This window comes from Leptodactylus fuscus, chromosome 7, assembly GCF_031893055.1.
Source record: "Leptodactylus fuscus isolate aLepFus1 chromosome 7, aLepFus1.hap2, whole genome shotgun sequence".
NCBI classification, from domain to species: domain Eukaryota; kingdom Metazoa; phylum Chordata; class Amphibia; order Anura; family Leptodactylidae; genus Leptodactylus; species Leptodactylus fuscus.
In genome coordinates, this window is record NC_134271.1 from 42,770,999 (window position 1) to 42,797,324 (window position 26,326).

General features: G+C 39.4%; 1 protein-coding gene across 2 annotated transcripts in view; it reads left to right on the top strand.

Annotated features, from left to right (window-relative positions):
- The window catches only part of TOX3 (TOX high mobility group box family member 3), a 101,650-nt gene that overhangs the window by 45,202 nt on the left and 30,122 nt on the right, over positions 1-26,326 (top strand). For both annotated transcript variants that reach the window (XM_075281798.1, XM_075281799.1), the window contains exon 2: positions 25,863-25,928. In XM_075281798.1, the coding sequence (XP_075137899.1) occupies positions 25,863-25,928 (66 nt within the window). The remainder of the gene's footprint in view (positions 1-25,862; positions 25,929-26,326) is intronic.

Here is a 26,326-nt window from a genome sequence, read left to right on the forward strand (position 1 = left end):
GTTTCTGCTGCGGAGGAGCTACGTTGCATCGTCTGGACTTCCTATGATACACTTGTAGTAGGAGAACCCTTTTAAGGCGGAGGCCCCACATTCTAGAAACGCAACTTTTTTTGTTGCAGATTTTGCTGCGGTTTTTAGAGCCAAAGCCAGCAGTGTATTTCCCATTCTTTTTGTAGACTTTCTTAGCTTTGGCTCAAAAAAAAAAAAATGCAGCAAAATCTGCAACAAAAAATCTGCATTTCCGCAATGTGGGGCCTTAGCCATAAGTAAAGAGATTCTCAAGAATAGAAAACACACTCGGTGAATTTTGTGATTTCGCAAAAAGACTCCTTACAGCTAAATTTAGCAGGATGACAAACACTGTGCAGTGACTGAAAATGTGGAAGTATAAAAAAGTAATACTGCTATATGGATTGCAATCTTCATATGCTTAGAAATGCAGTGGAATGTTACACGTCTTATAAGGAAGACAACCTACAGCAATAAATTGAGTGTATGATAGACCGTGGCTTCGTGGGATTTGCATTATGTTTCATTGTAAGAACACTGGATCTTCTGCCAAATCCATGCTAGTAATTGGTGCACATGAGTTCAGTACATAGCCTTTCACTGCTGTACACTGGAGACTCTCATCTAGATAGTAGGAAGGAAACCTAGAAAATAAGAACAGGTTGTTTAATGCTTCAGTAGCTTCTCCTCACAATAGGAGGTCATAGGAAAGCTTTGTATGACTCTTTCCATCTGTTACCATTGCCTCACAGCTGGGAGATAGTAAACAAGGAGAGATCTCCAATGATGATCTGGTAGATAGAGCGCTCTTGTAAGCCAGGCACGACTTGTACTGTTTCTATAACCGTAGAGAAATATTATCAGAACTATTGAAAAGGGTCACGGAAAATGATTGTGTTTTTTATTGCCATTCATAAAAGAAAAACTTGTAATTGAATAATGTAATAAGAACTGATTAAGTAAAATGTTGAACTAATAAGTGGGACCTAAAGCAGCTTCTATACTTTATATAGCTTACAGCTATTTCGTCCTACATTCCACACACATACATGCTTGGCTTGGCCAAGTGCCTATAGGCGCTGAACAGGGAAATTGGTGGTTTGGTTGGTACACATCAAAAGGATATGGGCAGCGTGACACATTCTACATGTACTGTGGGTATCCTTATTATGTAAAACAGAGGACTAGTAACATTTAAAGGTACATTCTTGTAGGATAGTACTTGCCCCCTATAAAAACACTAGGCGGCCCATAGACAATGCCCCCAAGCTTCTAATTCCAGACCTGCCCCTGTAGCTGCTATTCACAACATTACGACCCATCATATAGCAGCATTCAAGATATTATTACCATGGCTCACCTTAAGATTTTATTCACACGTTAGTATTTTGCATTATTGATTGTATTGCAAAACCAGGAGTGGATAAAAACACTGAACGTTTGCAAATCTTTACATTATATTTGGTGTAATCTCCACACCTGTATTTGACACGATTCCTGCACCAGTCAGCTATACAGGACCAAATTTGGCACTTGTAATATAAACAAACACAGCAGTTGACCCAGTATAGTAGCCATAGCACCCATACTGCATCTTGGCTCACCTTGACTTCAATGAGTGTTTAGCAGTACTGGTGCCAGTCCACTGTACAGCGACTGGAGGCCTTCCTATTGAAAAAGTTGTCTTCTGTCTTCTAATAAATGTTACACATTTAGGATAATTACAATTAAGATACTATATATTATATTATATATGTTGTTCATGATTCTACTTATATGAGTCATCTTTTATTTCGGAATTAAAGTGTGAAAGTCCAGGTAAGCTGTTGTGTATCCTATGAGTGTGTTACAGTTTGCATGAGTGGGGGTAATTTTTCTTTTATATATATATTGTTGGGAAGGTACCTCAGTAGCATCAGTGGTGCGGACCCAACCAGTCAAAGACAGGGAGATAAAATATGCAAGAAACAGGTTTATTTAGAAAATAATCCGAGGAAAATAAATAAACCTTGACTTCAGGCACAAAACAAGCAAAATAAAATACAGTCTTAACTTCAGGCAAAACAATAAGATACAAAATCCTGCTCGTCTGAGCAAATAACTAAACAGTAATAATAAACTCACTATACGTCTGGCTTACTAACAGCCACACAAACAAATGAATAAGCAAGATAGTCTCACTGACTCAGAGTAACAGGAAAGACCGAAGCGCCTCTTCTCACTCCCAGGATCTGCCCTGAAGTGCAGGCTCTTTTATGAGCCAATAATGAGCCTATGACACACTCCTGGGCTGAAGCCTACTCCATATCTTCCCTGGACCACACATATGTCAGAAACCTGGAGCTGGTATAGCGGGACTCCAGGACTCTGCCTGTCACCTTCTCACAATGTATGTAAACTATGCAATTCTTTACATAGTTCCAGTATTGGAAACATGTTTGACAATTGAACTTGCACTACTAAAATTATGACACGTACATATTTTCTCTTAGTTCTGGCGTGGAACCGCTCTCATATTTCTTAGGTTTTAGGCCTCGCAATATATGAAATGCTAAGTGTTTAGGCTGTACATTTTGTGAGAAACTACTGAGAAAAGGGTCAAGAGCTTCTTAATGAAGATGAATGAATAAAAATTGTCCGTGCTGGAGTCACATATACCAGGAATTGCCCAGGTTGTTTGAAGGTGTGATAGAAATCCACAGCTTCATTTATCAGTGTCATATTTGGACCTAAAGTAAGCTGATATTGTTCTCATTCCTCTCAGATGTATAGGTCAACCTTAATATTTATTTCAGTGGTAGAACATTTGTTTGATGGGTTTCTGTTAGGCAAGCAATAATAGGAAACCACTCAAGAGAAACTGTAAGGAAAGTCCAATCTATTAATTCTCTTCTCAATACTAAACTACTATAGAAGAAGCTAGAGGTTGGCTGAAAGTGACGGAATCTACAGTATGTATGTTATTTGGGATTTGAAGCAACTCGTATCTACTTGCTGCAGCTCGAATCTGCAATGCAAAGTGACTAGGTGTTTTTTGGGGGCAATTTCTGCTGCAGTAACATGCAGGAGATCATGCGTGTTCCCAGTATGTGGCCAGAAGCATAAAAGTAATGTCAAAATGTTTCTACAAGACCAACTAAGGCTCAGGCCCCACATAGCAAACCATAGCCAAAAAGTGCATTTAGGAAAAACCGTGGTGGAAACACAGAGGTGGAATTTGGAGTATTAACATGCTCTAGATTATCTTTTAGATTGCAGTAAATTAAGAATAGTTTAAAGGGGTTGTCTGGACAATTAGATTTGCGTTGCTGTATCTGTTAGATTCTTCATCATGGACCTGGGGGTTTCAGCATGGTTCCTAAAATCACATGGTTGGAATCCTCTGACCCCTGGGTCGCTCTGCACTCTCCCTCCTTTTCTGATCTCATAGCTAATATCCATGCTATGTAGGCTGGCTTTACTATAGTCAAAGATAATGTACTTGTGAGATCAGGAGAGGAAGGAGTGACATGAGTGTCAGAGGCAGTTTTTTTTTTTTTTTTCTTTTTTTTTATAATGTAGATTTTGAGCCCCACATAGAGCTCACAATGTACATTTTTCCCTATCAGTATGTTTTTTGGAATATGGGATGGAAATCCATGCAAACACAGGGAGAACATACAAACTCCTTGCAGATGGTTTTTTGCCCTTGGCGGGATTTGAACACCAGGACTCCAGCGCTGCAAGGCTGCAGTGCTATCCACTAAGCCACCGTGTGGCCCCTTCAAAGGCAGGTTTTGATCACATGATGCAGAGGTTGGAACCAGGTCGGAACCCCTTTTGTTTTGTTTTGCAAAAAATGATGCCACTCTTTTCTGTAGGCTGTGCTTGGTATTGCAGCTTCACCCTATTTACTTATGGAGTCACTTCTAGTCTTAGGTTACCTGTGTTAGCAAATAATACCTTTCTTGGTTTATGTAGCCTTATTGAAGGCTATTGTAAGTATAACATGCCATACATTAATTCCAGCTATGCAATTTGTCCTAAGAACCGCAGTTCATCTTCAAACATTCCCAAGGGATTTTTTTGTATGTCTTTTCTGAAGAGCTGAGATAATATCTTGGTTTAATAACTTTCTTAAACATGCCTGCTGTAATTGTAACCTAAAATCCAATGTATTTAACAGCTATTCTTTTTGATCTCCATACACCATCCATCGCTATTTTGCGAAAAGCAGGTGTTGCGATAAGTGCAAAGCAAACAACTCTGCCATATGTTTCTATAATTTAAATTAATTTGGTACAGTCATACTGTTAATCTTCAGTGACTTGTTGATTGGCACTTTGCAGACATATTTCTGGATGGCACCCAATACCATTTTCTGCAGTTTTTCTGGCAGTAGCAAAGAGCAACATTTTCACAAATTGGAATCTTGCACAGCTCTGGGAACGGAGCCAAGATTTAAATTGGACAATAACCTCTGCTCTGTATATAGCTTCTATTCTTCAGCTGTGGGTAGAGCGATTTGTTTAATGCAGTTAGCCTAGTAGCATATAATAGACTGATATATGAGTCACTCCCTGGCAACGTGTGTTTCTTAAATTTATATACATTGAACAACTGGTTTGCACTGTACCTGGTGACTGTTGTACAAACAATAACAATTAACTGTTCTAGAAGCTGAACCGGGCTCCGGTGATTCAGGAGATTTTCAGTACACGCTTTTGGAGATGCGTTGTCTTTTATGACTTTTCTTTTTTATATTGTGACTGTAAAAATTTTATCACCTGCTCTTTCATGTTCCTCATGCTCTGTGTTTACCAAAAAATAAACTGTGAAATAAACGGATCCACTAAAATAGAAATGGAAACAGATTAAGGTTCAGTCATTTACAACAGAGATTTTAAGAAAGACATAATCATAAAAAAAATCTGTTTCACATCTGTTTGTTTGTCTCTGTTGGTTTGGATAATTCTTTCAATAGGTTGAATTAAAAGAGAAAAGAACTTGGATTTCTTTTAACCTGTTTTTTTTTTTTTTTTTTTTTTTTTTTTTTTTTAAGCTTATATGTATCCTGTGTTAAGACTTGCTACATAAAGCAATATACCTACGGGTAAATCCTGTATATCCTAAATTAGAAGCCATTCAATGCAAGCCCTCACATTGGAAATCTGTAATGTTCTTGAGTCAAAGACTCCACCAATGAGATCATTAGATTTGTATCTATTAGATATCACAGTATCATTTTAACTGGAAATGCCCCATTAAGGCATGGTTTCACCCTTAAATGTATAGCTTACTCACAGGATAAGGTGTATATGTCATACATGTTGTTCTCACTTCTGGGATTTGCATCTTAAAAGAAGAACAAACTCCCATCACAGGCCACTGCATACATATAGGTAATTTCTAAAGAGTTTTTTTTTATGTAGATTGTGAGCCCCATATAGGGCTCACGATCTACATTTTTCTCTATCAGTATGTTTTTGGAGTATAGGAGGAAATCTACCCAAACACGGGGAGAACATACAAACTCCTTGCAGATGTTGTCCTTAGCAGGATTCGAACATAGGACTCAAGTGCAGCAAGGCTCCAGTGCTAACTACTGAGCCACCATATTGCCCCTTTGAAGTGTTGTCCATACAAGTCTATGGCTCCATTCACCTGTACAGGTGGTAGTGATGCAAGTACATAGCTGTTTTCATTTCTATTGGAACCATGGAATGAGTAAGGTCTACTCGTGTGGCTACCTCTACATATATTCTCCATCCAGATGCAGGTGAGGTAGGGTTTTGGGGACCCTAATACTCCAGGTGGATACATATCTCAGAGTTAGACATTTCAAGTGTTGAATTCTATAATGTACAGGATATTATCCACTAGATAGATAGGAGAGTCACTTCTGAGAACATCTCTTAGCCTGGAGGAGCCAACCAATGGATTTCAATGGTCTCTGTGTAACGGCTTTCACCTCTCAAAGTGTTGTAGGGGAATCCCTGTCAGCGTGTTCGCATATAAGGATAAGCCATAACTACTTGGTAATGGTATAACTCAATCGGAGATGTGGGAAGAGCCAAGCAAGAAGAAGTAGAAAAGTTTTTAGAAAAATAGCAGCTGAAAAGAATGGATCATATTATTGGACTGGACTCATCTAAAATGGAAAATAATAGAAAATAAGTATTAAATATTACTATGGTGCAGTGTCATTATTTGGTGTTTTACATTATGTAACATCAGGAGTTAGCTTTTTTTTATGTTCCCAAGTCACATATAGAAAAATGAGTTCTCTGTTTTTATTGTCTGCACTTCACAGGATTATCAGTTTTGATATTTTGTATGCTACTTTATATTAAAGCCGTCCAGATTCAAGTAGAAATATGATTTTTTGTTATGTTTGCAAAGGCAAATGAAAGCTTTGAGATTCTCCATCTGGTAAAGGTGTCTCTCGGTGGAATTTAAGCAATCGTGAAACTAGTAGGAAAAAAGAAAACACGTATGTAATCACAATTTTCTATTCTGCATAGTTGGCAAAACCTTTTTCTTTTCTGTTACGAAATGCAAAGCCTTCCATGACATATCATTATAAATTTATACTGCAAGATTGATTCATACAGATATCTGGATTTGATTCAAAAGCTATTAAAGGCTTGTCATCTAAAATGTATAAGCTGTTATAATTTCTAACTCTGGGTGCGAAAATATAAGAAAATAGGCTTTTAACTCCCAGTAATGATGTGTTGGCTAATGTACATTTCTGTAACACCATCTTCCTCTTATTAGATTGAAACCACTTGAATTATACTGTATGCTATGTCTATAGATCCTAATTCATGTGTGCTAGATTCATTACACAGTAGAAAATGACTGATGTAGCAGAAGTGAGTTTGTCATTCAATGCAGCTCTTCATAATGTCACACCGGGGGTCACGTATCAATACTGGGATTTATACTTAGTCAAATATTTGAGGCAAAAGACAGAGAAGAATATTAAAAGGGATTCCCAGTCATGGAAAACTAGAGTGTAATAGTCTTTAATAGGGCACATACTTTTACGAACCACTACTGCTATGGTACACCGGCTGGCTGGATCCCCACTTACCTCCATAATCTAGACAGGAGAGAAAGTGAGATGCCAAACCCCCTTTAATATATATTACTATATGGAAATTGCAATAGTGTGTTTCCATGAGATTCCCTAAATAAAGGTGGCCACTGCGTACATACACTATGTAAAACTAGTCCTAAGTAGAAATTGGCAAACCAGTTTGGAATAAATAAAAAAAACTTGTGCGCTTCAGTACACACAAACCAGCTAAAATATGGAATGCATGGAGAAAGCAGAGAAGGTCACATGACCTCAAGGATCGGGTGGGCTCCCCTATAATACCTTGGAAACTGACTCATAGAAAGGATATAAAACCCAAATATAAAGAGAAGGTATCCATCTTGTAGGGAGAAATCTGAGAGGGGATTTCTCAACAGTCTCAACACGCCGTGGTTTTTGCTGCAAAGAAGGCATGAGATTCGCAAGAATCTCATCCACTTTGCAGTAAATGTAAAATGCCATGATTTTTCCTGCGCCGTTTCCGCTGCTGGTAAATTGTGATGTTTCCGACTTGTGGGGCTTCGGCCTTAAAATGCCTCCAAAGTTCAAATATGACCTTATAGGGGCAGAGCACAATGTAAACAAGGAAACATGCGAAAAACATATTTGTTTATATTTTCCCAGATATATATAAAAACGAAGCCCAATGTGTTACTATTTAAATATTATTTCTCGCCATATAAAACCGCATATACAAAAAAACCAAAAATGTGTCCTGAACTAGGGAAATTGATCCACCGCTGAAGTGGCAAATTAAGGGAAATAAAACTGATAATAAAGTTTGGGGGCTCTGGCAATTCGTTTATTTAGGACTAGATAAGAAAACAAATTTAGTTAATGAATAGACAGAGTGAGAGAGATAGGATAGAAGACAGTCTACGAGGTGTCTGTCACAGACTCGCACTGTATAGTCTGTTGTGAGAAGCCACATTGCAAATGTTTGTTATTATAGAGTAGACAAGCCAGCGCTGCAGCACCATAGGCTGTTTGTGTGTTACCGATTCTGCAGCAGTTTCATCAATCCTTCAATCACAAATTCACATTTCTCAGAGTCGATCTGTGTGCTGTGTACTGTGCGCATCCAAGACCAAGATTCAGTCACAACAAAACCCAATAAGGCCAGCGCCTATGTAGTGTAAATGCCGCAATTTGGCCATACAGTTACCTGCAAAGTGGATGGGATTCTGGCTGACAGCCATGCTGCTGTTACCATCCCGTTTTTGTAAATCGCAGCATGTCAATTATACTGATACAGAAACGCTGGCATTTTCCATATAGGTATCATTGAAGCAGAAAGTCTGTGAAGAGCGCTGTGGCTTGCTATGTGGGGTCTTAGCCTAAAGTACTTATATACGCTGTTACTTGTTTTTAATAATTTTTTTTCCCCCCTAAAAGTTATTTTGTGTATGCTTTAAAGAAGGCTGTCAAACACTGCTGCCTTATGTTTACCCACAGCTATTTCTGTTGCTGTCACTTTCACTGCATTTAGGATTGAGAGAAGGGATAGACTGAGTCCTCGGAGCCTTAAGAGTGTCAGATGTAACTTTTAAAGGCAATTTTTTCTTCCAGTTCAGACCAAACGTTTGATTCAAACTAGAATCCAAATCTTATAAATGCTCATTTGCTTCTAGATATAATAAATCACTTTAATTAATTTATTAACATCGTCACCTTTAAAAAAAAAATAGCAACATTTGGACAGCTTGCAGTATTTGTGTTGGTAATAAATTATGCAATATACTTTAGTAACACATTATGTATTCTATCAGTGCATATCTTTATTCTTCCCTTGCTTCTGTATTGAGAGAGGTTCCTACCTGTGTAGCTCCTTGCACTTGACCATATGAATGGTCAGTGTGCATCCAGGTTTTTCCCAAATAGCAGTCTGACCATCTGACTATTCATTTCTATGGGCCGTACACATGACCGTGATTTACACGGGCCTCAAAATAATGAACACACCCTATTCCTGTCTGATTTTGTGGCTCTGCTTCTGTGGCTCCTATGAATGAAAAGAGCTATGGAAGCATGGTCGGTGCACAGGTGGCACGCTCTACCCATGTCAATCATTCACAACAGCCGGGTGACATATATTCAATGCAACTATGTACAGGGCTGTGTAATATGTAGAGAAAATGAGGGGAGGGGAGGGTCACTTCAAACAGTTATATCTTTGGCAGTATAAAGCATGGAAACTTGATGTCTATATTATTTCCAGAAACATCATTCGTTGAAAACTCATTCGGGATTGTGAGATTTCTATCCTATATATTAGGCATCACTTAGAAATACCCTAATCCTGACTCCTGACTGTGTTTCAACCAGTCATATCTCTAAAAAATAATATAGACATCATTATAGCCTTAGTGTCATATGAAAGTAAAGAATATCTTCCTATGACATTGAAAACAAGTTTCTAATTTTTAGATCGTCCAAAATAAAATGATCTGTAGTGACCCTCCTGTCCCTCATTTCCTCTACACTTTACACAGCCAGTACTCCATACACACTTGGTGAAGGGCAGGAACAGATCTCAATACAGAAGCAAGGGGAAGAATAAAGAGATGCCGGATTGCCTTCACACTACAGATACGGTGACTGATTCTGAACGTTAAAACACGTTCAGAATCAGCGCGTATAAAGCACATCCCATTCATTTCAATGGGAGCCGGCATACGAGCGCTCCCTATTGAAATGAATGGGAAGCGCTCGCGTGTACGGCTCAGACTGAGCCGAGTGCCGGGCCCCTTCACACGGCGAGCCGTACACGCGAGCGCTTCCCATTCACTTCAATGGGAGCGCTCGTAGAGCAAAAAGCAGCCCATTCATTTCAATGGGGAGCGCTCGTATGCCGACTCCCATTGAAATGAATGGGATCTGCTTTATACGCGCTGATTCTGTGTGTTCACGTTCAGAATCAGTCACCGTATCCGTAGTGTGAATGGAGTCAAAATGTGTTAATAAAGTATATTGCAAAAATTATTAATGACGCAAATGGTGTAGAAAATCAAAAGTTGTCCTAAAGTTTAGTTAAGCTTTACTTGTAGGGTTTTATAGAGACTTTTGTTAACAGAAAGTAGAGGTTAAGCACTCCCAATACTCATGGATTAATGCTGTCGTTTATGTTACCAAAATTTGGAACTGTACCCTACTCTCTCTAAAAAGAGGGCCCCATTCCAATATGGGCTGTGTCTGCTTTTGTTGTTTAGTACCATTCACTTGAATGATGGTGAGACAAAGTACCAGATAAAAGAGTGGTGATATTTTTTTGGAAATTAAATAAATCCTCTTAATAATACACAACCCTATTAAGCAATGCATGTCCTTGATACAAAGATCAGTAGCCCCAAATTATTAAATGTTAAATCCTGCATCTACTAAGTTGGTATTTATGTGCTGCAGTCCGCCCATCCTTAAATACACACCTCCCCTTTAATTTCCCCAGCCAGACCGCTACATGTGACCCTGGGCCACATTGTAGGTTTTAAGCACGCAATAGCAGCACAAGTTCAGATTTCCATCTTTTAATTAGAAGGTGTATTGTTTGTATCGTCCTCCATCCACATGGATTCCCATCAAACCAGCTAAACCCGGCATTCATCATTAATTGAATTTGTCATTTCATTCAATCAGCCATTCTGTTCGGCAGCGATTAGACAGTGACATGGCTTGTTTTTCCATCAATGACCTTTTCTAAAGTGCATTGGAAATGACATCTTATAGGGAGTTCTGTGTATTTAGAACACATTATAAAATATGTACTGTACAATTTCATGTGCAATTATGTTTAATGCGTCTTGTAATCATAGGCGTAGCTCACAATCCATTAGATATGTATGGAAAACACATTCACTACAGAATTTTAAAAAAGTAGGATTATGTACAAAGCCATTTAGTTACCTTACAAATATGTTATCCAAATACATGGATTGTATATAGTAGTACAGCAGCGCTGAATTTGATACAACTCGTAGTCTTATTGCATTGGGTTTAATGTACAAATCAATGTACAAACTTTACAATCTAGAGTTAAATTACAAAGACAGCTGTGCTATATTAATATCTAAAGCGACCAATCATATGTTGTAAAATTCTGAAAAGAGACTCCTGCTGCTGCGCTGACCCTCCCTCTTTCTGTACGCCGCTGCGCCACTGCTTTAGATCGACTGCTGTGTATAGGCACACATTCATCTGTGTGGCAGAATATCCAGAGCTGATCTTTATTGCATCAAATATAACATGTACAGATAAGTGAATCTTTAAAAGTTTGCTTTTTCACTGACCTCCCAAAACAAGAATAAGTTTTCACACTGTTTGTATTACGGCTAATATGGAACTAGTTAAAATCAAAGTGCCCATTCTCTCACTCTGTATGCTTCCAATATCACATCTATTTTCACACAGATTCATGTCAAAATGGTAAGAAAAAAATGTTCTACCGCACCCTGTGCTACTAAGGTACTCTCCAGTAGAAGTCTCTTAAAACTATGGCACCATATGGAGACTTCATACTAATATATAGTAAGGACCAGTAAGGATTCCATGGACCACTGGCGTTATACATTATTATTCCTGAGCATATTCCTACAAAAACAGTTATATGTATAACATGGTAAGTGGGCGTTCACATTACCGTTGGTGTCCACTCAACAGTGTCCACGGCTATTGTCCATTCAAGATTTTAGCAATGGACACTAGCTGCTCTGTTTGCAATTTCCATTCATTTTACTGGGATTTTATCTTGTGTCCTTTAGTGTCCATTTGTGTCCTTTTAGTGCCCGTTTACAACCATGTCCGTTTCTTCAAGCAGACAAAAAATCCTACGCGCAGGACTTTTCTGTCCGTTTGAAAAAACAGACAGTAAGTGTCCGTTATTTTTTAACATTGAGGTCTATGGGCAACGGACTTATAACGGACAGTAACTGATAGCCATTAGAGATGAGCGAACAGTGTTCTATCGAACACATGTTCGATCGGATATCAGGGTGTTCGCCATGTTCGAATCGAATCGAACACCACGTGGTAAAGTGCGCCAAAATTCGATTCCACTCCCACCTTCCCTGGCGCCTTTTTTGCACCAATAACAGCGCAGGGGAGGTGGGACAGGAACTACGACACTGGGGGCATTGAAAAAAATTGGAAAAAGTCATTGGCTGCCGAAATCAGGTGACCTCCATTTTAGACGAATAGTGGATTTCAAATCCGGGTCATATGAGAATGTGAACTTTGTGACTATGAGACAGGGATAGCTGTACAGGCAGGGATAGCTAGGGATAACCTTTATTTAGGGGGGAATGTTATTAAAAATAACTTTTTGGGGCTCTATCGGGTGTGTAATTGTGATTTTTGTGAGATAAACTTTTTCCCATAGGGATGCATTGGCCAGCGCTGATTGGCCGAATTCCGTACTCTGGCCAATCAGTGCTGGCCAATGCATTCTATTAGCTTGATGAAGCAGAGTGTGCACAAGGGTTCAAGCGCACCCTCGGCTCTGATGTAGCAGAGCCGAGGCTGCACAAGGGTTCAAGCGCACCCTCGGCTCTGATGTAGGAGAGCCGAGGGTGCACTTGAACCCTTGTGCACCCTCAGCTCTGCTACATCAGAGCCGAGGGTGCGCTTGAACCCTTGTGCACACTCTGCTTCATCAAGCTAATAGAATGCATTGGCCAGCGCTGATTGGCCAATGTATTCTATTAGCCTGATGAAGTAGAGCTGAATGTGTGTGCTAAGCACACACATTCAGCTCTACTTCATCGGGCTAATAGAATGCATTGGCCAGCACTGATTGGCCAGAGTACGGAACTCGACCAATCAGCGCTGGCTCTGCTGGAGGAGGCGGAGTCTAAGATCGCTCCACACCAGTCTCCATTCAGGTCCGACCTTAGACTCCGCCTCCTCCGGCAGAGCCAGCGCTGATTGGCCGAAGGCTGGCCAATGCATTCCTATGCGAATGCAGAGACTTAGCAGTGCTGAGTCAATTTTGCTCAACTACACATCTGATGCACACTCGGCACTGCTACATCAGATGTAGCAATCTGATGTAGCAGAGCCGAGGGTGCACTAGAACCCCTGTGCAAACTCAGTTCACGCTAATAGAATGCATTGGCCAGCGCTGATTGGCCAATGCATTCTATTAGCCCGATGAAGTAGAGCTGAATGTGTGTGCTTAGCACACACATTCAGCTCTACTTCATCAGGCTAATAGAATACATTGGCCAATCAGCGCTGGCCAATGCATTCTATTAGCTTGATGAAGCAGAGTGTGCACAAGGGTTCAAGCGCACCCTCGGCTCTGATGTAGCAGAGCTGAGGGTGCACAAGGGTTCAAGTGCACCCTCGGCTCTCCTACATCAGAGCCGAGGGTGCGCTTGAACCCTTGTGCAGCCTCGGCTCTGCTACATCAGAGCCGAGGGTGCGCTTGAACCCTTGTGCACACTCTGCTTCATCAAGCTAATAGAATGCATTGGCCAGCACTGATTGGCCAGAGTACGGAATTCGGCCAATCAGCGCTGGCCAATGCATTCTATTAGCCCGATGAAGTAGAGCTGAATGTGTGTGCTAAGCACACACATTCAGCACTGCTTCATCACGCCAATACAATGCATTAGCCAGTGCTGATTGGCCAGAGTACGGAATTCGGCCAATCAGCGCTGGCTCTGCTGGAGGAGGCGGAGTCTAAGATCGCTCCACACCAGTCTCCATTCAGGTCCGACCTTAGACTCCGCCTCCTCCAGCAGAGCCAGCGCTGATTGGCCGAATTCCGTACTCTGGCCAATCAGCACTGGCTAATGCATTGTATTGGCGTGATGAAGCAGTGCTGAATGTGTGTGCTTAGCACACACATTCAGCTCTACTTCATCGGGCTAATAGAATGCATTGGCCAGCGCTGATTGGCCGAATTCCGTACTCTGGCCAATCAGCACTGGCTAATGCATTGTATTGGCGTGATGAAGCAGTGCTGAATGAGTGTGCTTAGCACACACATTCAGCTCTACTTCATCGGGCTAATAGAATGCATTGGCCAATCAGCGCTGGCCAATGCATTCTATTAGCGTGAACTGAGTTTGCACAGGGGTTCTAGTGCACCCTCGGCTCTGCTACATCAGATTGCTACATCTGATGTAGCAGTGCCGAGTGTGCATCAGATGTGTAGTTGAGCAAAACTGACTCAGCACTGCTAAGTCTGCATTCGCATAGGAATGCATTGGCCAGCCTTCGGCCAATCAGCGCTGGCTCTGCCGGAGGAGGCGGAGTCTAAGGTCGGACCTGAATGGAGACTGGTGTGGAGCGATCTTAGACTCCGCCTCCTCCAGCAGAGCCAGCGCTGATTGGCCGAATTCTGTACTCTGGCCAATCAGCACTGGCTAATGCATTGTATTGGCGTGATGAAGCAGTGCTGAATGTGTGTGCTTAGCACACACATTCAGCTCTACTTCATCGGGCTAATAGAATGCATTGGCCAATCAGCGCTGGCCAATGCATTCTATTAGCGTGAACTGAGTTTGCACAGGGGTTCTAGTGCATCCTCGGCTCTGCTACATCAGATTGCTACATCTGATGTAGCAGTGCCGAGTGTGCATCAGATGTGTAGTTGAGCAAAACTGACTCAGCACTGCTAAGTCTGCATTCGCATAGGAATGCATTGGCCAGCCTTCGGCCAATCAGCGCTGGCTCTGCCGGAGGAGGCGGAGTCTAAGGTCGGACCTGAATGGAGACTGGTGTGTAGCGATCTTAGACTCCGCCTCCTCCAGCAGAGCCAGCGCTGATTGGTCGAGTTCCGTACTCTGGCCAATCAGCACTGGCCAATGCATTTCTATGGGGAAAAGTTAGCTTGCGAAAATCGCAAACTGACAGGGATTTCCATGAAATAAAGTGACTTTTATGCCCCCAGACATGCTTCCCCTGCTGTCCCAGTGTCATTCCAGGGTGTTGGTATCATTTCCTGGGGTGTCATAGTGGACTTGGTGACCCTCCAGACACGAATTTGGGTTTCCCCCTTAACGAGTTTATGTTCCCCATAGACTATAATGGGGTTCGAAACCCATTCGAACACTCGAACAGTGAGCGGCTGTTCGAATCGAATTTCGAACCTCGAACATTTTAGTGTTCGCTCATCTCTAATAGCCATCAGTTACTGTCCATTATGATAGGTGTCTGTTTTTTGTTTTTTAAATGGACACTTTCTGTGCGATCACCAATAGTAGTTTGAACCCCACCTGAATGTTGTGGGTTTGTTTTGTTTTTTTTACTGTATATGTTTGTATAAGTGCATGACATTGTTTGTTTTTTGTTTTTTTTGTTTTTTTTATGAACAGACTTTTGGCATACACTAAGCACATTGGACCATATCAATATGTTTGCTGAACTGTTCCACCAAATAAAGTGTATACATATCCTTTCTTGTGTGCATGACAACTAACTTATTTACACGACCCACTAGATCAATCCCACCATCCCATCTGAAACATGTAGTCTAAGGAATCAGATCATGTAGAATTCATGTATTAGTCATGAAACCATCTAAAAGAAAATTCTTTAATGTTTATTAAAAGGCTTTTTATTTTTCAATATATTCCAACTAACTATCTCAATTATATGGAAGATTTTCCTCAGAAAGCAATTTTGAGGCGGGAATAAAGTGCCTTGTTTGTTGTTTCAATCTGGAAAAAATGAAAACTAGAACTAATTGAGAAAGAAAATCCTCTTGATATTCTTAGACCTAACTCATTGTGCTATAGTGGGTATACATCTGTATCCTATATGTTGTGTTTACTGCGTTCAGGCCTTCTAGATCTTCTCCATTCCCAAGTTCTTGAGCGAGCATTGACTTCTATCTATACTTTGGGCTCTATAGTTGGGTTTTACGAAGAGTCTGTTGAATGTTTACACGCCTACGTAGAATATTTATATAGATCTAAAGCTCGGTGATTTTACAGAAATCTTGCAGTCAGTGCCTTTGCATGTGATTTCCACAGTCTCTGCTACATAAACAATATTTGCTGTAATGGAGAAGTTGCTTTATTTAGAGTAATTACATTTCTAAAGAGCTATCGTGTTACTGTTATCTCTGTTATAAACATGCAAGATATGTATACTCTCCATTCACATCGATGCTGCTCAACAGACCTCTGTTACTAGACACCCAGTTTAAATTATTTAATTTTAGGCCGGGGCCCCACATGGCATACATACCGTGGAAAAAATTTTACATTTTATAGACCCTGCAAAGTGTATGGGATTCGAACAAATCTCATCCACACATTATGGAAAAATATGCACAGTGCAGCATGTCAATTATACCAACGGAACGCTGGCAGTATCCCAATAGGTATAATTGAACCAGAAAGTCTGCAGAGAAAATCTCAGCAACTTTTTGAGAAAAGCGCTGCGGGAAAAAAAAAGTTGCCGCCGCAGTTTTTTCTGCAGTACTTTTTTGCTGCGGCCCGCTACATTGAACCTTGAGGTTTTTTGTTTTTTTTTTCAAATGAGTCTAATTCACGTGAATGGGGCATTACAACAATACCAGACACAGACCATGGCCAAGAGTAGCTGTTTTTTTGTTTCTTTTTTTGTCATGAGGTGTAAGGGGAGAAGAAAGCCCATAGGGGGCAACACGGTGGCTCAGTGGTTAGCACTGTAGCCTTGCAGCGCAGGAGTCTTGGGTTCGAATCCTGCCAGGAACAACATCTGCAAGGAGTTTATATGTTCTCTGTGTGTTTGCTTGGATTTCCTTCCATTCTACAAAGACATACTGATGGGAAAAAAATGTATGTTGTGATCCCTATATGGGGCTCACAATCTACATAAAAAAAAAGAAATAGTATCCTAAAAAAAAGAAAACCCATAAAACCAATTGTTTCAAATGCTATAGACAGTGTGGTTTTATCCATGTGGCTACATCAAGTCTCTTGTGACTTTTTTTATTTATTTTCTTTTATGTTTTTTTATTTTATTGCTCCATTGTGTTATACTTGCACCATGACTGATAGATACTGTATTTTTTAGGTCAGAATGCCAGTAGCATATTGCTGTGAGAGACAATGGTCTTCGTTTCTTCAGTCTAAGCTGTGATGTATGTATAACTAGAGAGCGGACTATTTGTTGCTGTTTTTGTTATAATCCAGCTCAGATGACACAATACAGAACAAGTGGAATTTTGCTGTATTTGTATTAAGTGGATTGTGCTGCTAATAAGTACGTGTCACTATTACATACTAGTGCTAGACCTTATGCACGCATCGTGAATCATAGATGTGTGCTTTCGTCATATTTGTGTATGGCACATGGTCCTATTGATTTTTTGGACAAGTTTACGTTTGATCTCATGTCCATTAAAAATGGATCACCCGTGTGTGTGTGTGTTTTGTTTAAATTGCTATACTTTGCAGTGCCTTGGATTCATGAAAAACATACGGCACACAAGTGATTTTCATGAACCCATAGACTAAAATTGGTATGATTGGTCTGCAGAATGGACCAAAAAAAGAGAGTATAGCTCTGTTTAAGTGGATGAAAGAAAAAATAGACATATGCACACACCAATCTGAAATCAATGCACCCATGTGCTGTCCATGGAGAACACGGTTAACACACGTTCACGAAAACGCCATTAATGGGTTTAGGTAACGCTTGCAGCTTACTGATCATTGTTGTGCTGCTTCTGTACTTGTAACTTCAGACCGTGGCAAGTTCAGGACAGGAACTGAAATTTGTGGTAAACTATGAATATTTTACACACAGCTTTTTGAGCTTTTTTCATTACTTATTAATTCTTGTTTGTTTTGCAGACAGATGTACTTTAAAGTCTATAGTGCTTTGTAAAATCAGCGCATGCACCACATTTATGTTTTTATGGCTTTTGTGGCAATTTTGTATTTCCAACAGGCTGATGCTTATATTTTGAAATGTGAAACAAGTCATCAAATACACTTTTGTAAAGCTAAGACCCCACGAGTTGGGCTACAGCAGAAAAGCAGCTTGGGAAAAGCCGCTGCGGCAATACTTTGGAGTCGAGAAGGAATTTTTTCCCCTGAAATGGGGCAATTGGCATAAACCTCAAGGTTTTTTAGTTTTTTTTTCCTTACTCTGGATTAACACTGTGTAGGGTCTATAATAGAGATGAGCAAACACTGTACGGATCAGCCGTTCCGAACAGCACGCTCCCATAGAATTGAATGGAAGCACCTGGTACGGTGACCGGCCGCCGGCAAAGTGTACGTGCCAGGTGCTTCCATTCATTTCTATGGGAGCGTGCTGTTCGCAACGGCTGATCCGAACAGTGTTCGCTCATCTCTAGTCTATAACCCTACAGTGTTGATCCAGAAAAGGCAAAAAAAAATGGTACGTTGGATTTGATTGATTGATGTCATCATCCAACCTCATCTACTATGTAACTATTGCAGTTTTTCCAGCACAAAGTCCGCAGAGGTTTCTTCTTCTTTCTGCTTCAATTATACCTATAGGGAAGCCATCAGTGTTTCGTTAGGTATAGTTGCGGTTTTGGAAACTGCAGCATATCAATTATACCTAACGAAACACTGATGGTTTCCCTATAGGTGTACAATTTTGGAAGTCACTGCATTTCTGTTGTGCGTATTTTTCTGCAATATGTGGATGGTATTCACTAGTATTCCATCCACTTTGTACTGACTGTAAAACACCATCTCCAAACCGCGGTGTATATGCTACTTGGGGCCCTGGCCTAAAATAGCCTTTGAAAATGCTGGGAAAAAAGTGGTGTTATGGAGGCTTGTGCATTGTTTATTCCGTATTGCAACACCCGATACAGCCCATGGACAAAAGGGGCGCTATTTCCTGGATAAAGCAACTTATCTCATACAGTACAAACTCTATAACTGAATAAGAAGGCATTCACTCTGCATTTCATTTCTTAATTATATTAGATATTTGACCAGCTATTCACTGACCTTGGCCTGACCTTTGATTTAATACATTGTGTGAGACCAAATACTTTCTTCTAAAGCAGAATTTTAAGTGTATAAAACTCTAAAGCTTTGTGTTTTTTAACAACTTGGCCTCTTGTTTTTTGTGCTTGACAGACAATTTATTGGAAACAGAGCAAGCATTGGAAATGAGAATAAATCATTGGGCACCCTAGAGCAGAGTTGGTTGTTATATACTGAAATTTGTAATGCCGACTCTCAATTATTGTCACCCAGTCACTTCACATTCACCAGTTAAACATTTGTTTTTTATCTGAAATAACACAATCAAACATATAGACCAGAGGGAGAAACATATTGTTCCATTACAGAATGGTTTTGTTTCTTGTACACATGAAAAAGGTGCTTGGCTACGTTCAGAACATTGAGCTCTAGAGATGTTTTGTTAAACAGATCAATTTTCCTGCTGCTGGGACATAATACATCAGTTTATTTATAACCTATTCCAGGAGTTGGTGGACAACACAATGTAATGTTTCTTCACTATGTGTACTAGTAAGATTTATTTAGTTAGGGAAATGATGAACCAAAAGTATGGATCATTATTTACCTGATATTTATCTGCTCAAGAGAACAATTACACAAATCTACAGGTTCCTGCCTTACAGATGGATATAGTCAAAAGACCCCTTGTGGTAAAATAAAGGAAGTTATTATTAATAATAATCATGGCAGATTTCTGCTGGCGACTCGTACACTGGTCTTAACCTAGTACTTTTATGAGGATATTTGTGGTGCCCATAGGTGTAATCTTCTGCACCTCTCAAGCATTGGGATGGCCCAGAAGCGTTGTTGTTGTTGTTGTTGTTGTTGTTGTTGTTCCAGTTGTTGTTGTTGTTGTTGTTGTTGCAGTTGTTGTTGTTCCAGTTGTTGTTGTTGTTGTTCCAGTTGTTGTTGTTGTTGTTCCAGTTGTTGTTGTTCCAGGCCATTACAATACCTGAAAGGTGCAGAAAATCACTCTAAAAATCCTTAGAAAAGTATTGGGATAAGGCCCAATGTCTGGATGCAGGCTGCCTAGAAGAAATCGGCAAAAACCTATGAATAATAGTAATGACATCACAAATGAGCGACGGTATTATCCCAATTTACAATTGGATTCATAACGCTCCTACTGTAAGGGTTGCTACAGTTGTACACAGGTATATTATAGGATCTGTAGAAATTTATGAGCTCATACAGTACCTCTACTGTATGGCTCCAGCTCCATACAGTTAGGGTAACTTCACATGGTGAATATTGTGGTGGGACCTGTGATGCAAAATCAACTGAAGAAAACTTCCTGCCCCCAAAGGTTATAGCTGTTTTAACAAGAATTGTGCTAATTTTTAAGGCCATTTCACCCCTCTGGACATTGACTGATTATGGGTGCCCATATAGTAAAGTAACTGCTGTGCAAAATTGTGGTTATGAAATGGATAGGAATGAAATTCAAAAAATTTGTCAAATATTTGTGGATTGCCATGGTTGCTTTGTTTCAGGCCAAACTAGTTCAGTCTGATCCAGAACTACAATTATTTTACTTCGGGGTCTCTTCAGCAGCCACTGGGGACCTCAGAGGCCTATGATTTATAGACTTTAGTGGTCACCATATATAATATATATCCCAATTGACAGTACTTTTCAAAATATGTAAATTGACACTAACATAGTGTGTTTAAAAGGGTTACCCATTGTTTCCATGCATGATATGTATGTGTTTACTACATACATATATAGACGCTCTGTATTGTATTGACGTGAGCTCTTTAAAATATATTATTTTATCTTTTTAATATGAATGTGTATGTATTTGTGTTACATAAAATCTCCCTCCTGATTTCATAAAAGACATCTGGGAAACACTTTTGCACCTTACAATTTTGTTTATGGCATTTTTATACTAGAACTGGGAATCCCCATTAACTGCCTCCATTAGGGAATGTCAGAGCCGATGACCCAGAAACTCTTGTACTTAGGGGAGGCCTCCAGTGATCACATGATTGCCAGATCCAATAGAGGCAGGCAAAGAAGAGGCTTTGTGTGCAAAGAAGAGGACTGAAATGGTAATAGATGACTTCTATCTCCTCCCAAGAGTCTTCAACCCAACCTACTCTTGCAAGATTGCAGGAGAGTAAGATGCATCGATGAAGAATTAGGACCTGAACTGCCCAACATCAAAAAGTAGTGGTTTAGTATGGAAACCCATGCTTTAAAATGGAAAACATTCAAATATTCAGAATTTTAATTTATGGAGTCTGCTTACTATAGAACTGCATAAATCAAGTAAATCCGATTCTGCTTAGGCAGTCTATTATCTTCCTAACCTGTTAAGATCTTTATGACTGCCAATAGGTATCTTGCCTCTGACACATGCACAGAGTAGCTGTTTTACAAAGCCGATATAATGAAGAACATGAGACAATGTATGCTTCCCGCCTAATACCATTTTAACTCATTTAGAAGTATATGAAAATACTGTTACGTGTTGTGTTGGTGGTAAATATAAATGAGCCGTCTTTTATAAAGCTACCTAGCTGGAACTGACATAATAAAGCAGCCCTGTGTACCCTGAAAGAGCTGCAAGGTAATTAAAAGAAAACCACATGCAGAAAATATGGCCATTTGCTTTTTTTTAACAGCTGAGAGCTCTTGGATCCTAAGGGGAATCTGCTTACATTCCAGCATAGCTTATGTCTTTTGTGAATCCTTTTTAATCATTCCTGAGCCAACCACAATATTATTCTTAAGTAAAAGAGAGCTCCTGCCAGGAAGCTGTAAGATATATATGTACGTCCCCAGCTGATCACTCCGCTCCTAAATTCTAAGCTATTAATTATAGACTGATAAAGATGCAGAAGATATGTCACCATACTTCAGGTGGATGCTTTTCAAATTAGACGGACCATTGAAACCACCTGCTAGTCTAAATGCTGAGGGCCTCCTATCCCTCATCAGTACATTGCAGTGTTAACATTGTTACCAATTTTCCTAATTTCTCCAGGGCAAATACTAATTAATGGATACAGTTCGCAGCTGATTAGCAGTAGTTTCTTCAGTAATTACATTCGCATGCTAACTGTTCAGAAGAGTATTCCTAACCCAGTTCTTATTTCACTGAAAGACTAATTTGTTTTCTGAATTGTTCTGGCCCTTGAGATAATGGCTCCTTTTTATTCCTCTTTTCAGCCATTGTTACTCCTTGCAGATGTTGTTAATGGAGTTTAACCTTAAAGATGTTTTTGCCTTTGCATTGATGTTTACATGTCATAGGTAAGGGACCTGCCTTTAAAAAACAGATATGAGGACTGCCATGTCATACTTAAAACTAGATTGTTAATGGTGCCATATCCCATATTTCTGATATCGAGATTCATTGACCCTCGTCTCATTGACTTGATGAATTTATGAATTTTTAAAGACAAGAAATCAAGTAGATACAGCGTAAATCCTTAACATTTATGGTGTTCACTGTTGAAATATGTAACAGGTAGCCTTTGGCCAAATGAATGTTAAAGACCTTTAGAAATATCTAAAGATGGCATTTTAGGGGCCATCAGAGACAACCATTTCAATTATTTCCAAGTCTGTGTCCTCCTTAATATGGATTAAGAAGAGCAAATTTAAATACAATACCCAATGTCAATAAGGCTTTAAAAAGAGAAGAAGGAAGGTGAACACTATTGGAAAGAAGATAGTCACCCAGCCCGCCAGTACCCTGCTCCACACTGGTGCTAGGCCATGACGTTATACAGCTGCAGATGGGTCGTAACTAGAGATGATCAAATATGCTCAATCAAATAACTCCGACCTATAGCTCCCAGCACCAGGGAGGTGGAAGGGGCAGTAAAAATTTGATGCCCTGAAAGTATTTATACACCGGGAGCTAATGTGGCGGAGGTATTCGAATCAGCATATTCGCTCATCTCTAGTTATAACATTATACAGCTATGGATGGGTCATAACATTATACAGCAGTGGATGGGTCATAACATTATACAGTTGCAGATGGGTTCCTCTTCCTCTGGCTTGGCTATCATGGCCAGATTATTCGACATCATTTTATGAAAAACCTGTATAAGGAGTTACCTGTTCTACTATATACTGGGTGCTTCAGTTTCCTCCACACTCCAAAGACCTACTGATCAGGAATGTAGATTGTGAGCCCTATATGAAACAGCGATTGACAATCTCTGTAATAAGTTGCAGAATATGATGGCGCTATATAAGTAAGAAGGACAGATGGGGGTTCTCGTACTATGAAACTGCATGGCATAGCTATATAATAAGAGGGGCCACACGGTGTCTCAGTGGTTAGCACTGCAGCCTTGCAGCGCTGGAGTCCTGGTGTTCAAATTCCACCAAGGGCAAAAAAACCATCTGCAAGGAGTTTGTATGTTCTCCCTGTGTTTACATGGATTTCCATCCCATATTCCAAAGACATACTGATAGGGAAAAAATGTACATTGTGAGCCCAATATGGGGCTTACAATCTACATTAAAAAAGAAAAAAAAGATGAGATACTTTTTGTATCCTGATGACGGTTGAACATTTTTGTTGCGCCACCACCACCTTTTCCACCTTTCCCATGACTGCCAAGAAACTACGGAAGGCTTTTCATCCCTATTAACATTGCAGTGTTGGAAAACATAAGGATGGAAGGGAGAGGGAACCTTATTTAGAAGTTTTTTCTTGGAGACCATCTCACCATTATGTATGTGATTAGCTGAAAAGGCCTTACAACATGGCGTGTTCTGTAAATCAAAGTCAACATTAAACCTAGATTTTGAGAGCCTAGTTGTCCAGAGATGATGGATTAGTGTTTTCTGTATTAAACCTGATTGCTTTTTACCTAGGTTAATAAAAAAAAATGTCAAAGTAATGTATTTTCTGCCTATATCTAAATGTATTAATGTTGGTATTTGCTTGTCCTCCATAATAGAGCTGTCTAATATTAATGGTATAATGTAAGAACATTATCTCCTGAAATCTACTTCATATTATCCTGAATGACACTGCCTAGAAATGATTCCTGCCAGATAGCAGGTGACTTACTTTTATAATATGGAGAAATGGCAAGCAACTACTTAAGACCTATCCGTTATTACAGATGTCTGTTGTCAGTCAACTAATTACCGACATCATTATTTTAATTATTGTAGCCATCAACATCATATCTAATTGCTTTGATGGCATCACTTCAGGACTTCACGTCGCAACCCAGTTGTTTCCTATTAGAGCTGTAAATCTCAATAATAAACTTTTAGTAGAAACACAATTTGACATTCATTTCTAGTAAAATCTCTGAATTGTACCGAGCTATAGGAGCCATAGAAGTTTGTGAGACCCTACTGTATCTTATATGCATCCGATTTCTTTTTATATCTTACTGTAGCTGTAGCAGAGTTACCAATGGATATCTGCATTCTGCTGCGCTTACATTTAGACAGATGGCTCTCAAGTGTAGTTGTCATTTTAGTAATTAAAAAAAAAAATTTAAATTGTGAAATGGAATTTATTGTATGTGTATATTACTGTTTGTGTGTGTATATATATATATATATATATATATATATATATATATATATGCGCTCAGAGAACTGAAACATAAAACATTTTCTATTTTATGACGCAACTTTTTTGAACTCCATTGCGTCCTAGTGAAATTTGCAATGTTTCCTATTATAAATAATGCATTATGAATTACTATCTATGTGGCTTATTTAAAATCAGGAACTTTTTTGTAGTTTTAGAACGTATTAATGGCCTATCTATACTATATTTTTTTTTTATAATGCCTATAATAATGCACAGCTTTATCCAGCTAAACAATGTTGTATTTTCCAGCTCTTGCTCTAACTTTAAGGCAGGCCTCACAGGTGAGGTATCCCCCGGTGGTTGCAGAGGAACAGATTTTCAGGCAATTTTGATATAATTGACTCCTTCTTTGCTTGTTTTAATTTTTATTGGCTCCAGGTGCCAAAGTAATTAAAAAGACTAAAACTTTGCCAAATTCCTTGTGGCAAGATTTGTTCTTCCTTAGGGTAGTTGACGTAAAGGATAAGGAAAAGTTATTTATATCCGCTTACAAATAAACTTCTCTTCACATAACAGTGGACACACTTGATCCATGAGTATAGCATTAAAACCGAATATTTCCAGATATAATTGTAAGGTCAGATACGCTATATGAGTAGAGTAAATACAAATATGAAGGCTTCCAACCCGTACAGTCTTCTTCCTACTTTATTTTGTATCTCTGGTATATTTTATGGACAATACATAAAGGGGCCATACACATGACAGATATGCTTGCAGGAACTTATGAAAATCTTATATCTAGGGGGCAGAAATTGGACAAGTTTTAATGATAAGCCTCTAATTTTTCACCTATGGAAACCAGATTTAGACTTGGCAGAGCCAGTGAATGTTGGCTGATGGCTATCCAATGTCTGTCTGTGGCCTGCCTAAGTCTGCCATAAAACAAAATTGTGTTATTTTACAATCTGTATTTTTTCCATTGTGTATGCGTGTATATACATACATATATGTGTATTTACATACATATTGTATACAATTCAGAGTGAAGATATTTTCTGCATAAAATATTACTCCATTGGAGTGGAGCATAGTAATTAAATTTCTAATGTAGAATGACTTGCTGCCTGCCTGCCTTCAGATTTGTGTTCTCTGAGAAACATCTATCTTCCAAGATATGATGGATGAATAGAAATGTTTGTTATTGCTTGTTTGGATCATTACGAGCTGAAATATATCAAACTCCAGATTTGCTAAGCAAACCAATCTTCTTTTCCTTATTCTTTTTCAGTTTGGAAATAATAACAACTACATGAATATGGCAGAAGCCAATAATGCATTTCTTGCTGCAAATGAGGTAGGTGTACTTTTATCTCTTCTCATATACATCTGTTTGCTTAGATAATTTAGCAGACAGGGGATAAATAAGATTGAAACTCTGCATCTGAATGTGTTTCATGGAGCACAAAATAAAGACTTTAATGAGAAAGAAAATAACCTGACAGTACTACATTACCACTCAATTTAGCTGGCCATAAGGCGATTACGCCTGTAGCATGCCAATGCACAAGGCTCTTGCCTAATGGGAAATCAAGCAATGTACATACAGGGGGGCTATTCTAACAATTAGAGACATATGGATTTGTAAAAAAATGGTCTCAACACTTTATATATTGCACAGAATTGTGTGTTTGTGTGTAAAGTCTATAAATATAGCAGACACAATAATGTAATCAAATTCCGAGGATACATACA